The 15,304-nt window shown below is 41.3% G+C and overlaps 1 protein-coding gene across 1 annotated transcript in view; it reads right to left on the minus strand.

The window, feature by feature from the left end:
* SGCD (sarcoglycan delta) overlaps window positions 1–15,304 on the minus strand; it is a gene marked incomplete at both ends in the record, with an annotated part of 191,933 nt that overhangs the window by 38,012 nt on the left and 138,617 nt on the right. Inside the window, one exon of the mRNA XM_083353565.1 lies at window positions 13,760–13,832. Within this exon, the coding sequence (XP_083209691.1) occupies window positions 13,760–13,832 (73 nt within the window). The remainder of the gene's footprint in view (window positions 1–13,759; window positions 13,833–15,304) is intronic.

Raw genomic sequence — 15,304 nt, forward strand, 5'->3', positions numbered from 1 at the left:
TCGCAGGTTTTCACACTGTTATGAAATAGCTATTGATTGCTGCTGCAGTCAACAGATGGAATGTTTAGAGCTGGATATTTGTTGTCATAACAACAGTGGATTATCAGCCAAATAATTTAATTTAATGATTCTGCAAATGCTGCATAATGCAACCTACAGTTATTTGACTACTAAGTTACAAAGGTCATAGTGCAATGCAAAGTAGCCATGTATTACATTAAATTACACTTTATGCTTTCTAAATATGTTATTTTCTAAATTTTCTGGATACTTTCCCAGAGTATTTAGATGACTTAGTATGGAACACACAATATAGCATTTATATAAATATCTATATAAACCTAGCAGTTCGAAAGCACGTAAAAATGCAAGTAGAAAAATAGGGACCACTACGGTGGGAAGGTAACAGTGTCCCGTGTGCCTTTGGCATCTAGTCATGCCGGCCACATGACCACGGAGACGTCCTCGGACAAGTGCTGGCTCTTCGGCTTTAAAACGGAGATGAGCACCGCCCCCTAGAGTCGGAAACGACTAGCATGCATGTGCGGGGGAACCTTTACCTTTACCTTTATAAATATCTATATCATGATTCTAGGTTATGACATAAAAGAATAGGATAGAAAATAGTACTGAAGACAGAATCAAAATCTCTCTCCCATCTATCTATCCATCTAGAGCGCATGTGCATAAAGATTCATAGAATGCTGTAATAGATTATTTCAAGCATTGGTGGAATATTGGTGAAATGATTTTTAAGATTCTTCTCAAGATTATGACTTAAGAGGATAGAATAGAAAATAGTACTGGAGATACATTTTAAAACTTGAGTGGGGTTGCATTTATGATGGGTGGGGAATGGATTGAAGTCAGTGTCATCCATAACTGTACTCAGGAAAAGGTGGGTGGCAAACAGAAAATGCAGATCTCGCATAACTAATAGTTATTAATTAAAGAAATGTTTCTAAGTTATATTCCAAGACTGATTCCTTTTTTATTTTTTATCATCAGTCATTAGAGTCGTATCTAAATTTGTAAGAAGAAAGAACACCACACATCAAATTTTGCCCCCTAGAATAAACATGTATCCAATATAGGCTAATTCAGAGAAAGGATTACATAATGTTCTTCAAGAGGTGATACACTTTCCTTCGAATCTGTAATCATATAGTCAAAAAAGGCAAGAGATTTACATGATCTGAAGAGAAATTAGACTATGCATCTTATCATCTTTACTTGGCATTAGCTGATAAAATTCTGAATTGTGACATAAATAGATGATAGAAGTAGACAGATAGACAGACATAATGTAGGCTGTTATATATTTGATGTGAACAAGAGTAATAATTTATTTCACAGCTTTGTTAGAAACATTATTAGCTGCAACAACTTGCCATACTTCAGAGGAAAGTGTGATTACAATAGTGATTGAAAATTTAGATATTCATTAAAAATACTACACAGTACTATAATACAAAAACATATTTATTGCACATTGTTTCTCTAGAAATATTTTATTGCAAAAAGGAAATGATTGGTTTTCCTCATTTCATGGCAGACAAACTTGATTTCTAAACACAGAAAAGACAGTAGTGAATTAAAAAAAAGTAATGCTGATGAACTTCAAACCTATTTGGAAGTTAAAGTTTTAGGCCCTTCTAATGTTGAATTCCAGAAGCACGTGAGGATATATGGTCCTTTTGAAATACTTGGAAGCTTTACCTTCTTAAGAAAATCTCCTATACTGAGATTGAACCTCGTATTAATGGAGTAGCTAACAATGCCATTTATCAGCTCAGTAGTTCATAAGGTACAACTTTATCTAAAGAAAACAGATCTTGCACTTCACCTTGATTACATTAATCCTAATTATATCTAGAGATCTGAGCAGAATTACTTAAATGGTGTGTTTCAACTTGAAGGTTCTATGTTTCTGTTATAAACTGCTCTATACCTTTGCGAGCCAGCTTGGTCTAGTGCAGGAGTAGGCAACCTTGGCTCTTTTATGACTTGTGGACTTCAACTCCCAGAATTCCTGAGCCAGCACAGTCCACTAGTCATAAAAGAGCCAAGGTTGCCTAGTGGTCAAGGCACCAGGCTAAAGAGTCAGAGACCAGGCCTTAGCCATGAAATCCAAGTGGGTGACAAGTTGGCCAGTCACTCTCTGTCAGCCCAACTCGCCTTACGGGGTTGTTATTGTGGGGAAAATGGGAGGAGAAAGGAGTATTAGGTATGCTCATTGCATTGAGTTATTTGTAAAAATAATAAAGATGGGAGACACATAGATAAACTTAGTTTGGAAATTTTAGGCTGTGGGTACTACCTAATTGCTTGCAGAGATTATTTAACAGGATTAGTATCAACTTCATTCACTACTAATTCCTATGGACATTCTTATAAGAATGGGATCTGGAGAAAGTTAACCCTATTCAACCTAACTTGGAGCAGATGAATACAGAAGAAAGTGTTCTCATAGATATCCTGATCCAGAGCCATTGAGTGGCTTGAGGTGAAAACCAGTGCCTTGAATCACATCTGGAAGCCAGCAATAATTGCAGCTCCTAAAGAAATAGAACCTAAGTATATTGGGACATAGTTATCACTGCCTAGGCCACCCCATTTTATATCAGCTGTAGCTCTGAAGGCCAGCCCCAGATAAAGTGCATTACAGTAACATTTTAGAGAAATAATCAAATTGTTCCTTTATTCCTAAATAATTAGGACATCATATTAACAGGCTGTGCTGCCTCCAAACCTTTTAAGAGACAGAATCCATACATATTTTTTGTTATTTCCTGTATCTGACCACTCTTTATCATAGAGATAGGGTAGGTATTATTATGGTTGTTGACCAACCTGTGTACACATATATAAAATACCTAAAATATACATTAAAGATAGCAATTAAAGTAAGTTGCGAGTTAAAGAGGAAGAAAAGAAGGGAAAAGAAAAGAGCTCATCCCAAAGGAAGTGAAATCTTTATGCCACATAAGTTTCACTACATTCGAATATTCTTACTAGAGAGCTTGTACCCACATCCTTAAAAGTTTTGGACCTTGCAGTAGAGAGTAGTCTATACATGACAAGAGTTCCTCATGTACAAATGCCACAATTTCCTCTTAATCAGCAGCAATGCAGTTGGCATGCTGAGTTCTCAATGAATAACTGAGAACCTTTCCCACTTATTTTCCCCACAGATGTCCTTGTAAAATTTCATCTCCAGAAGGTCATGTGCACTTCAGGGAAAGATGAGTTTGTAATTAAGTATTAAATATTTTCACTAGTCTGAACCTGCCTGCCATGGTATATGAATTGGCTCTTATTATTTTAATGGACTGCATTTACTATCCCCTTTTTTCCTGGACAAAGTTTGTAGAGGACAGTTAAAATTGTTTGAAATGTTTCTCACTCCCCACCCCCACCCCAAATATTTACATACATTTAGATATTATTAAGGGACGCGGTGGCTCAGTGGGTTAGGACACTGAGCTTGTCAATGAGAAGGTCGGCAGTTTAGCAGGTCGAATCCCGAGTGCCGCGTAGCAGAGTGAGCGTCTGTTACTCGGCCCAGCTTCTGCCAACCTAGCAGTTCGAAAGCACGTAAAAATGCAAGTAGAAAAATAGGGACCACTATGGTGGGAAGGTAACAGCGTTCCGTGCGCCTTTGGCGTCTAGTCATGCCGGCCACATGACCACGGAGACATCCTCGGACAAGCGCTGGCTCTTCGGCTTTGAAACGGAGATGAGCACCGGCCCCTAGAGTCGGAAACGACTAGCACGCATGTGTTCTGAACCAGCCCTCTTCTGGCCTTGTAGTAAGGCAAACCCCTATTCAGAAAGAAGAGACTGGAGAGCGTCCAAGGCTAAAAGGCATCTGCCAAGATTTAATTACGCAGTTAACAAAAACACTAGAGCTTATCTTCTCAAGCGGAAAAGTTGCTTTCAGCAACCAGCCCATCCCCAAACACTCCTTTTATAGAGAGCTCAGGGCGTGGTCTCCCTGTGCCTCCTCCCGAGGAGTCCCACAGCCTTTCTTTGTTTGTTCCTGCTCGACTGCCTCCTGCGTCGGGCGTCCTTGAACAGGGCCAGCTGTGGGTCATCTTCCTCCGCACTCTCGGGCTCACGCAGCTGAGAAGAGGTCCCCGGCTGAGGGCTCTGCAAAGCCTCCAAACCATCATCAGCCGGTTCGTTTCCCTCCTCCCCCTCATCTGAGTCATCCGATACATCGGAGCCGGCTGTCGGACCCACAGGCTGGCCCTGAGTCACAACAGCATGTGCGGGGGAAACTTTACCTTTACCTAGATATTATTATGTGAACAGAAATGACTGCAAATGAGATTATCTCTAATTCTTCAGGATTAAATGATGACTCTCATAAGATCATAACATTTTCAGATGTAGATCAGTTAATAGAATGGTTGGACTACTTCTATCATAAGAAAAGATATAAGATTAGCTAAGCAGGACATAAAGCAAAAATTGTGGGGATGAAAACTCAGACAGTAGTGTCACAATGGTATAGAAGGGGCTCTCCTTTTTGACATTACAGGTAGTCCTTGACTTACAACAGTTTACTTAGTTACTGTTCAAAGTTACAACAGTACTGAAAAGAGTGATTTATGACCATTTTTCAGCATCCCCATGGTCACGTAATCAAAATCAGATACTCGGCAACTGACTCATATTTATGATGGTTGCAGTGTCCCAGGTCATGTGATCACCTTTTGTGAATCTCTGCCAAGCAAAGTCAACAGGGAAGGCAGATTAACTTAACACCCATGTTACTAACTTGTCAACTGCAGTGATTCACTTAACAACTGTGACAAGAAAAGTCATAAAATGGAGCAAAATTCACTTAATAACTGCCTCACTTAGCAACAGAAATTTTGGGCTCAATTGTCATCACAAACTGAAAACTACCTGGATAGGAAACCACATTCTGACAAATGTAAATAGAAACAGTGAGAGTTCAAGGGATTACCCTTCTCCCAACCTATTTGTCTTTCTTTGAATATCATAGAAGCGTAGAAAGACCACTCCGCTGTGGGATATGCATAAAGATGTTGGAGTTGTGGTAAGGAAGCAATTGGCGGGACATTAATTTCATGAAATCTTATTAAACGTTGACTTGAATCTCTACTTTTAGCAAGTAGCTACATGGCTGATGCAAGGAGACTTTTCAATCAGTTACTATGACAGGAATAGAAGATCTCTTATATTAACTTGCTTTGGGTTCTCTGATGGAGGAGAGTGCATTCATTTACTGGCTTGCCTAAAAACACATTCGTAGCACTCTTGCCCAGAAAGGCAAAATAACCCCCCAAACCCAATATTAACAGCATTAATCACCAGGACAGTAATGTTATATTACAGCCTTTAATATCTATTATTGATAAGCCTATTAATAAATAAATTATCTCACAAAAGCCACAATCTAATGTCACAAGCAGCAAAAAAGCCAGAGATGATTTGCAATGTTTCTTGTAGGTGACAATCTTTCATTAAAGATGAGATTTCTTTTTAATAATCCTCTTTTAGCTCTATGGATTTAAAACTGTTGTAGCCATTTCCTTTCCAGAGATAGGTTTATCTGCAAATAAATCTAAGCTTTCCCAGCTCCACTTCTACCTGAAATTATTCACTTAAAGCTCTCTTAGGATCAAATGATTTTTGTTCTCCTTGCCTTTATTTTATGCTTCTCTCTCCTGCTAAGAAGGAGGATACATTTCAGATGCATTTGTTTTCAACCTACAGCATGCAGCTTTTGCTGCTACTCACAACAGTTATGAAAAAAAATTCTGGTCTTTTTGAATGGGCATGAAAAAAGACCCCACTTATTCATGTCATCCTGAAATATAATAACTGTTGTCCTGACTTATGTGAATGAACAGAAGGTACTGAAAACAGTACTTGGGGCCAGTGATGGGATTCATATATGTGAACAACTGGTTCTTTGTGTGGATGCCACTCCCGGAAGTCCATTCTGGGCTTGGTAAACAAAAAATTAGCTACCAGTTCTGCCAAACTAGTGCGAAATGACTGAATCCTACCACTGCTTGGGGCTTAGAAAGGTGTTTTTTTTAAAAAAAACCAGTGGGGAATATATGCCAAGCACATTTGTTTATTTGAAGTTACAACAGCACTGAAAAAGTGAACTTTGACTGGTTTGACTGTTGCAGCATTCCCCAGTCCCGTGAACAACATTCAGGTGCTTGGCAAAATAAATATATTTATTTATTTATATTTATATTTAATGTTTCTAAATTATCCATCTCCCCGGTAATGTATTGGCTATAACTGTTTTAAATCACTTGCTTTAATGTCTGATCACTTGCTTAATGTCTGACCTACATTCTGTGTTATGTAACAGTTGCTGTTACTGAAAGCCAGACTTGCTGTCTCCAGGCTGATAATTAGGTTTGGGGCAGGAAACTGTTACTTTAAACTTATTAGTCACCGCCTAGAGGCTAACCGTATAAATAGCTGTGCAGCAGCCATTAGGGCTTGCTTCTGTTCTCAGTTAATAAACTTGTTTGCTGTTTCAACACTTCATCTCGCTCAATGCCAAAAATATAACAGTTGTGATGAAGGTGGGATGTGCTGCTCCATCATAAGAGTCTGAAGTCACTAGGGGGTGGGGCCAGCACAGAGCCTGGCAGGGACCACATTCCCCCCCCTCAGGCTGCCAGCAAGACATGCTGGAGACCACCTCACCCTAAGGATCCTTCCTAGGGCCTGTGCAGAAGCCAGCAGCACAAGCCAATGTGAGCAACAAGAAACGCAAGCAACTCACCATGGCAAAAGTGGGGAAACTTGAAGTGTTTGACGTCACACACCCGAAGAGATGAGCATCTTATATTTTCCGTGTTGAAAACTACGTCTGTGCCAACCAGGTTGGCGAAGATGGGCTGAAGGCCACAACTCTCCTCTGTGTGTGCGGCCCCACCACCTTCAACATTGCTGAGAACCTGGTTACCCTGAGGCCGCTTGAGTCCATCACCTATGCGGACTTGAAGAAAAAGCTCTCAGACCACTTCAAGCCCAAATTATCCATCATAGCATGGAGGCACTTTTGAGCAGTGGCAGCAACAGCCCAGTGAGACTGCTACAGAATTCATTGCCACTCTTCGTCAAGCATCCCGACTCTGCAATTTTGAAGGAGTCATGGCGGACAAAGCCACCAGAGGGGCCGTGAAAGTGCTACAGCCCTCCAAAAACACTTCAAGCACTGAAGCCATCCACCATGAGGATGCCGAACAGATAGAAGACTCCAACTCAGACTACGAAGTCAACAAGCTACAGAAGCACCAGGAGAAGGGACCATGGCAGTTCCATTCCTTAGATGCATGGGCTGTGGAGTCCGCCATCAATGCCAGAATGCCAATTCTGAACAGCAACGTGCTGGGCATGTGGCAAACCAGGCCACATCACCGCCATCTGCCAAGGTCACCAGAGGGACCATCAGCAGGAAGACTCATTCAGCAGAGGTACTGGGACCTCAGGGCAACACTGAGTAGGGTTCTGCTCCAGTCAAAGGAGTGTGTTTTGCACTGGTGCCCACCGCCCCCTTAAGCAGAAGCTTCGACTTCAGGTCAAGCTTCAGGGAGTTCCATGCAAAATGGAACTGGACACAGGCTCAGCCATGTCCATCATCTCCATAGGAACCGTCCAGCACATATGCAACCACAGCAACAGATGGGTCAAACTTCAGCCATCTAACCTTCTGCTCACAGACTTCCAAAACTCCCGAGTTGCTGTCAAAGGCGAAGCCACACTGCTGGTGAATTTCAAGGGGTTTATAGGTCTGCTAGATGTTGTAGTGGTGGAAGGCCAATGCATGAGCCTCGTAGAGCTCGATTGGTTTGATGGATTGGGCATTCAAGTAACCGGCAGTCACCAAACACAAGCAGCAGACTTGTCTTCAGTTTGCCAAGAATTTGCGGATGTTTTCAGTTCCAGCCTAGGGGAGTACAAGGGTCCTCCGATAGCCTTCAAGCTTGATCCCCTGGTAACACCAATACAGATCAAGCCTCGTCGAGTGCCTTTCATTTTAAAACCCAAAATCGATGCAGAGCTGGACAAGCTGGTCAGTTAGGGGATATTGCAGCCCATAGACAGTGTGGTGTGGGAGACCCTCATAGTAACGCCACTTAAGGCTAATGGAGAAGTACACATATGTGCTGACTATAAGTGCACCATTAACTAGGCACTTCAACAGCATGCTTACCTGGTGCCAGTTGTCAGCCATATTTTGGCGTCATTGCAAGGAGGCCGCGTGTTCGCGGCGTTAGATTTGGTGCAGGCCTACCAACAGCTGCTGGTGTACGAGGCCACGGCAGCCTCCCAAACTATAGTCACCCATCAGGGGGCTTTCAAGGTCAAGTGCCTAGAGTTTGGGGTGAGTGTCAGCCCAGGGATTTTCCAGGGAGTAATGGAGCGCATGCTCAAGGGCATTCCAGGGGTCTGCCCCTACTTTGATGATGTTCTCATTGCCAGGGAATCTGTAGAGGTTCTGGCTGAACAGCTTAGAGCTGTCCTTCAGCGGTTCCACACAGCGGGACTTAAATTGAAAAAAGAAAAGTGCAAGACTGGGGTAGAGTAAACTGGGTTCCTTGGGTTCCACATTGATGCCAATGGCATTCATCCAGCGGATTCAAAGCTGAAAGCGATTCAGCAGGCCCCAAGCCCTAGGTCCAAATATGAGCTTCAAGCCTTCTTGGGCCTTCTTAATTTTTATCATGCATTCCTCCCATATAAGGCCACAGTGGCAGAGCTGTTACACCAGCTCTTAGACAAAAAAGTTCAGTGGCAGTGGACCAATGTCCACGAAAGAAGTTTCCAGGCAGTCAAATCACTGCTGTCCCCGAAGTCGGTGCTCACTAATTTTAACGAAAAGCTGCCAGTCTGCATCGCATGTGATGCATCCCCAAATGGGGTTGGGGCTGTTGAGCCATTTGTCGGCTGATGGGAAACAGTCTCCCATCGCCTATTATTTGAGGACCCTGTCATCTGCAGAGGGCAATTACGTGGAGATTGAGGCCTTGGTCATTGTGGCGGAGGTTAAAAAGTTCCATGACTATATGTATGGCCACCATTTTACAGACCACAAGCCACTTCTAGGGTTGTTCACTACAAACAAGCAGACACCTCAGATTCTGTCTCCTCGAATGCTGAGGCGGTCTATATTCCTTTCAGGCTACAGCTATAGGCTGATTCACAAGCTGGGCAAAGAAATGGGCCATGCAGACAGCCTTAGCAGATTGTCCCTGCCACACGTGGATCCAGATCCGGCTCCTGCTGCACACATTCTAGCTATACAGGATTTGCCAAAATCTCCTCTCCATGCTGGAGACATAGCTACTGAGAGAGCAGCTGACAAAACAGCCACGTGTTAAATTGGGTACCCACAGGATGGTTGGACAAATGTCCAGGGCCAGAATTTCAGAGTTTCTTCATGAGGAAAGATTAGCTTTCAGCTCATAAAGGGTGCATTCTTTGGGGAAGTCCCCAGCTCTTTAAGGCCTAGAGTTCTTGAATCTCTGCATGAAGGCCATCCGGGAGTAGTCCAGATGAAGGCACTGGTGAGGAGCTACCTTTGGTGGCCAGGGCTAGATAAAGCTATTGAGGCCCAAATACATGGTTGCTACACATGCCAACAATCCAGACAGGAGATACCGCAGGCCCCTGTCCACCGATGCGAGGACACTCACACACTGTGGTGAAGAATCTACATCAATTTTGCCGGGCCTTTTCAGGGACAGCTGTTTTTAATAGTGTTTGACAGTCACTCTAAATGGTTAGAGGTTGTACCAATTCCCACTATGACTACTGCCAGGACCATCCAGGAACTGCACAGAATATTTGTAACACATGGGTTTCCAGATGTCTTAGTCTTAGACAATAGGGCTCAGTTCACTGCTTCAGAATTCCAGGCCTTCCTCAGGAAAAATCTCATAAGGCATACCATGTCGGCTCCCTTTCACCCGTCATTGAACGGTCAAGTGAAATGCATGGACTGCACAACCAAGGAATCCCTGAAACGGATTGTCACAGGGAATTGGGACTACAGACTGGTCAATTTTCTACTCTGCCAGTGCACAACACCCTGCACCGCCACTGGCAGGAGCCCAGCTGAGCTACAATGGGGCCAAACTGGACAGGCTACAGAGTCACCTTAGACACTGCAAAGCCAAAGGCACCAAGTTTACAAATGGGTGACTGGGTTTGGACCTGGAATTATGGGTAAGGGGCTTTTTGGGTGGCAGCAAGGGTTGTTGAGGTGTCAGGACCACTCTTCTATGAGGTGGTCCTGGAGGATGGGTGAGTAATTCGCTGGCACATTGACCAGCTGCATCGGTGGCTAGCACATCAGTCACTGCTCAGGACTCCCAAGAAGGCTGAACACAGGGCCTGCATGACAGCAGTCCAACAGAGCAGCTTGCACGCTCTGAAAGAAATCTTGCTCAAGAAGACAGGGGACTGGCCATAGGAGAGTCTCCTTTGGACACACAGATGGTATCCGCTGATCAGGACAGGCAAACTGTGCTGAGAGACAGCCCTGCAGACTTTGCTGCAAAATTAGACTTTGGTTTGGGCTGACTGGGACTGGCCAGCCAAAGGAACTCAAGTCAATCCAACTCCACTGGACCTCAAAGCCTTGGTCTACCCAGCCTGGCAGGCAAGCAGGTAGACCAGAAGATTCTTGTAACCCTTAGACATTCTGAACGGTCAAGAAGGCTGCCTAAATATCTGCAAGATTATGTCAAACAATTGAGAGTTTGAGCTATCTAGGGGGAAGGGGTGTAATATATTGGCTATAACTGTTTTAAATCACTTGCTTAATGTCTGATCACTTGCTTAATGTCTGACCTACATTCTGTGTTATGTAATTGTTGCTGTTACTGAAAGCCAGACTTGCTGTCTCCAGGCTGATAATTAGGTTTGGGGTGGGAAACTGTTACTTTAAGCCTATTGGTCACCGCCTAGAGGCTAACTGTGTAAATAGCTGTGCAGCAGCCATTAGGGCTTGCTTCTATTCTGAGTTAATAAACTTGTTTGCTGTTTCAACACTTCGTCTTGCTGAATGCTGAAAGAACCAAAAATACAGCATCCCCTATGACAGTTGCACTGTCCCAGAGTCACGTAATCACCGTTTGTAACCTTCCCAGCCGACTTCCAATGAGCAAAGTCAATGGCAGGAGAGGGGGGAACCCAGATTCATTTAACAACTGCAGTCATTTGCCTAACAAGTCTGGCAAAAAATGTTGTGAAATGTGGCAAAATTCACTTAACAACTGCCTTGCTTAGCAATTGAAATTTGAGGAGTACCTGTACTATATGAATTAAGAGCACCTGGTATAATAACAAATGAATTAAAAAGATCTGGTTTTTTTAAATAATCTGATTAGCTCATATATGCCAAGCAATACGACCAAATCTAAAAAGGACTGATCATGGGAACAGGATAATAAACATGTAACCATACTAGATACAATCACTGTGTAAAAGGTGGCTCTGTCAATAACTTTCAATCTCCAAGTTTCTTCTTTAATTCAGCACAGATCATAGAGGTTGTTGAACTGAATCTATACATACTTGTACTAACAGATGGTAAGCACAAATACCTCCATATTATTTTTCTCCTCATATTCCCTACCAGCTGGTATTGAGAGGCATACTGCCTTTGATATTGGAGATAATACATAGCTATTATGATTAGTAAGCAATGATGGCTTCATTGGAATGAATAACTTATGTGCTTCATTGTATACATGCTGCCTTTCAGTATATACTGGCAAACTGTTGATGTTATGGTGCTAGAAATCTTTGTGATCTTTTTATTCTACTTCCTTTCTTGATTGGGACAAATTAGCCACAATCCTTTTATTCTTCCCCTCAATAGCCAAGCAATGAACATATGCTGTGCAGCAATTTTGTTGGAGTAAGAAAAGGACAATGGTTATTCATGTCAAAGAAGCTGAAAAGCAGCACAAGACCTGCTATTTTTCCTTTATGTTAAATGACAACCATGACACTCACTCTGAAGGTTTATTACAAACAATGCTCCACATTCATTCTAATTCCCATTCACCCAGTGCTTTCAACATCTCTGATGATAGCTAAGAGGCAAAAACAGTACAGTGTCTGTATTTTTTTTTAAAGTGACCCTCATTTGCAAAGAACAATGATCCAGGGATTATAGAATTTCTGTGGAGAGTGATGGTGAGGTAATCACCTGGAACTTATTCTTCTGCATGATACACAAGGCATCAATAAAGGCAACAAAGATGGAGAAGATGAAAGAAACTGAAAATATCGATATATGTGCATTTCAGGACTCAAGCAATACAAATCAAGGAATTACAAGAGCTTCAAGCATTGATCCAGTGAAGGTACAGGAGTGCAATGCAAAGAGAGAATTAGGATCAGTGAGACATGATGGTGCACCCATGAATTTTTTGAAGAAAAGCACATATTGCCATTGGTCTCATCAGTTTATATAAAGTCTGAAAATGACCAGCCTTTAGGTAATTCATAAATCCTTGTAAAGAAGTTATAATGAATGGTTCATCTCTAGATATGCCAGTTAGGTTTCTGGGAACTGGTGCAACATACAGTGTATTGGAGGCATCAGGTTGGAGAAGACTGATGGAGAGGATTTGCATATCACCAGGTCATATTGTGAGTCACTTTGTTAAGTGAAATCTTCATATAAGGAGTGATATAGTAATGAATACTCTGTGCCTTACTGTCACTGTTTAGTCATTCTCAACCTTGCCAACTTGAAGACATGTTCAAGTTGCTGAGGTTGAGAAGCGCTGGTCTAGTTAAAACTCCCTTTTTACAACCCCATAATCCCTTAATTTGGTGTAGAGTAAGGGCAACTGGATAGAGCTGAGCATTTACTGGTCAGATGCCCTTCCTGACACCACACAAGAAATTCATAATTTTTTTCTTTGTACCTTAGGAGAGAGAAACATCTGCCGCTACCTAGGATTGAACTCTCAACCTTCCTAGTGGGAGGGGAGATCTTCACCACTAGGCCACCATCTAGCTACCGCTTTAATATAATTGTGGCCCTATATCAACAATGCTTACTTTTTATGACCTTTTTATTTATCTATCATTTACTATAGTTGGAATTCAGCTGCTTCAGCTGCTGGGAATAAATTTAGCTTCTGTATTTGAGAGCACTGTTTCTATAAAAGTGCTGGGTAGGTGATTGCCAGGGCCTTCAGCAGGTATCCTTATCCCAGCTGTATTAAAAGTTTGGAAGCAGGCAAAATTGAATAAAAAGAAATGTAATGGTTTGTGGATTGTGGCCTGTCTATTCTTCTTTTATACAGGATATGTTTTTCCAGTACCACATAAATCAGGTTACTGATAACTGTCATGGCTATATAGAGGTATCAAGTTTTTTTATCTGTATAGAAAGTAATTTGACCGGTGTACCACTTTTCTCCTTGCTGACATTCTTTGATACCTGGAGGCCATACTCAATGATTACTGACCAAGAAAAGACCTTTCTAGCTCCCCCCCAAAAAAATACCCCCAGCACAAAAATAAGAGTTTTAATTCCATGAGCCAATGCTCTTCTAAAAATTCAGATTTACTTGAAGTATAACTGTTTTCTGTTATTCAGTGACATCTGTGCAACTGCATGGTCCTTAATTACTTCAGGATTTGAAATATCACCAGCCAGAATGCACAATTCAAGCAAGGTACCTTTGAATTTACATTAGAACTAAATGTCAGAGTTTACCTTAGTTCCTTGAAGGGGTCTGCCCTGACATTAGGAGTTTCTATAGATTTGGGGAACACTGTGCCTTCTGCTCCTGAAACCACAAAACAGAACACAAGGCATAGCTGTTATAAACTGTTAGCAGAGGAATGGTATGCAAATCACACATCACATATTTTACAGCTGTCATAACTCCCTTCCAGAACATACATACTACAATCCCAAAAAATCCAGAACCAGGATAATGAATATTTTTGCAGTCCTATATAATATAAAAATCAGTTTCCTTTTTTTCAGTACTAGGGAGGAAAAGAGGACATGAGCCTTTCAATTTCTTCCAGTTTTTAATTTTTCTCATCTTAAATTTGCTCTCATGTTTGCAGTTTTTTAAACGTATATATTTTAAGTATCATGAAAGTACAATGCTCACCCTGATGTTTGCCTTACTCTGAAGAATAAGAGGTGGGGAATGATTGGGGAAAGGGGAGTATTTGTATCTTGGTATCCTTCCAAATTCTGAATCACTAATGAAGAGTTAACATTAGACTAGGAATGCTTCAGAAATGTTCTGCTTTGATCTGGACATTTCCTAAATCTGTCAAGATGTGTCTAATTTGGTTTGGGATTTGGGATTCATTCACTAATGAAGGAGTTTTAGTTTTGATAGACATGTGCATGAACACAATCTGTTTTTAAAAATTGTATAAACAAGATATATTTCCTTTACCAAGCCCTTTTTTACCTAAAACAACTGCTCTTAGTAACCTACACCCAAATTCACAGTGGGTTTATTTGTGAAAGAAATAGTACAGATCAAAATTTCTCCCCAACCCCCTCCCCACCAGCAGGTATCCCAGTCACTCCATTGTCTTCCTCTTCCCACATACAATATAGGCTTGTGCCATTTCCCATCCCCTCATGATCTTCAGGGGAGCATCATTGGAGCCTCTTCCTCCTTCTTCTCCCTCCTCCTTCTTAAGTGACCCTTGAAACTTTCTGACTTATACAAGTTTTATTGATTTTTTAGTTCTACATCCAGGTATTTATGAAGCAATACGGTGGTTGGGTAGTTAAAAGTAAACAATAGTAAATAACAAAGTCATCTGTAGATAGGTCAAGTTACATCAACAAGAATTCCTTCTCCAATTCCCTTAGTTATGATAGCATAGTCAAATTAATCAAATTAATACATTTCTAATTATAACACAATCAATTAGAACAATTTTCATCATATTTTCACATATACATATCCATGTCCTGTTTTTACGTTTTACCTACCGGTAATTGGAATAAGATAATCCGAACTAGCCTATAATATATAAAAGAAAACTTAATTCTCGGGTAGCCCACATTTCCCCATTTCATTATATAGTAATTATCCTGTCTAAAATACATATATTGTTCATTTCAGTGCATTCTTATGTTATACAAATTTATTCTATTTAACATCTTAATAGTTCACTAATTATTGAGAAAATATCTTTTGTTGTATCCTTCCAAATTCTGTAATATAAGTCAATTCTAATAGCTAACTTTGCTTTCCTTTAAAGGTCTAAAAGTTAAGTA

The sequence above is a fragment of the Vipera ursinii genome (assembly GCF_947247035.1).
Source record: "Vipera ursinii genome assembly, chromosome: 2".
Classification (NCBI taxonomy): domain Eukaryota; kingdom Metazoa; phylum Chordata; class Lepidosauria; order Squamata; family Viperidae; genus Vipera; species Vipera ursinii.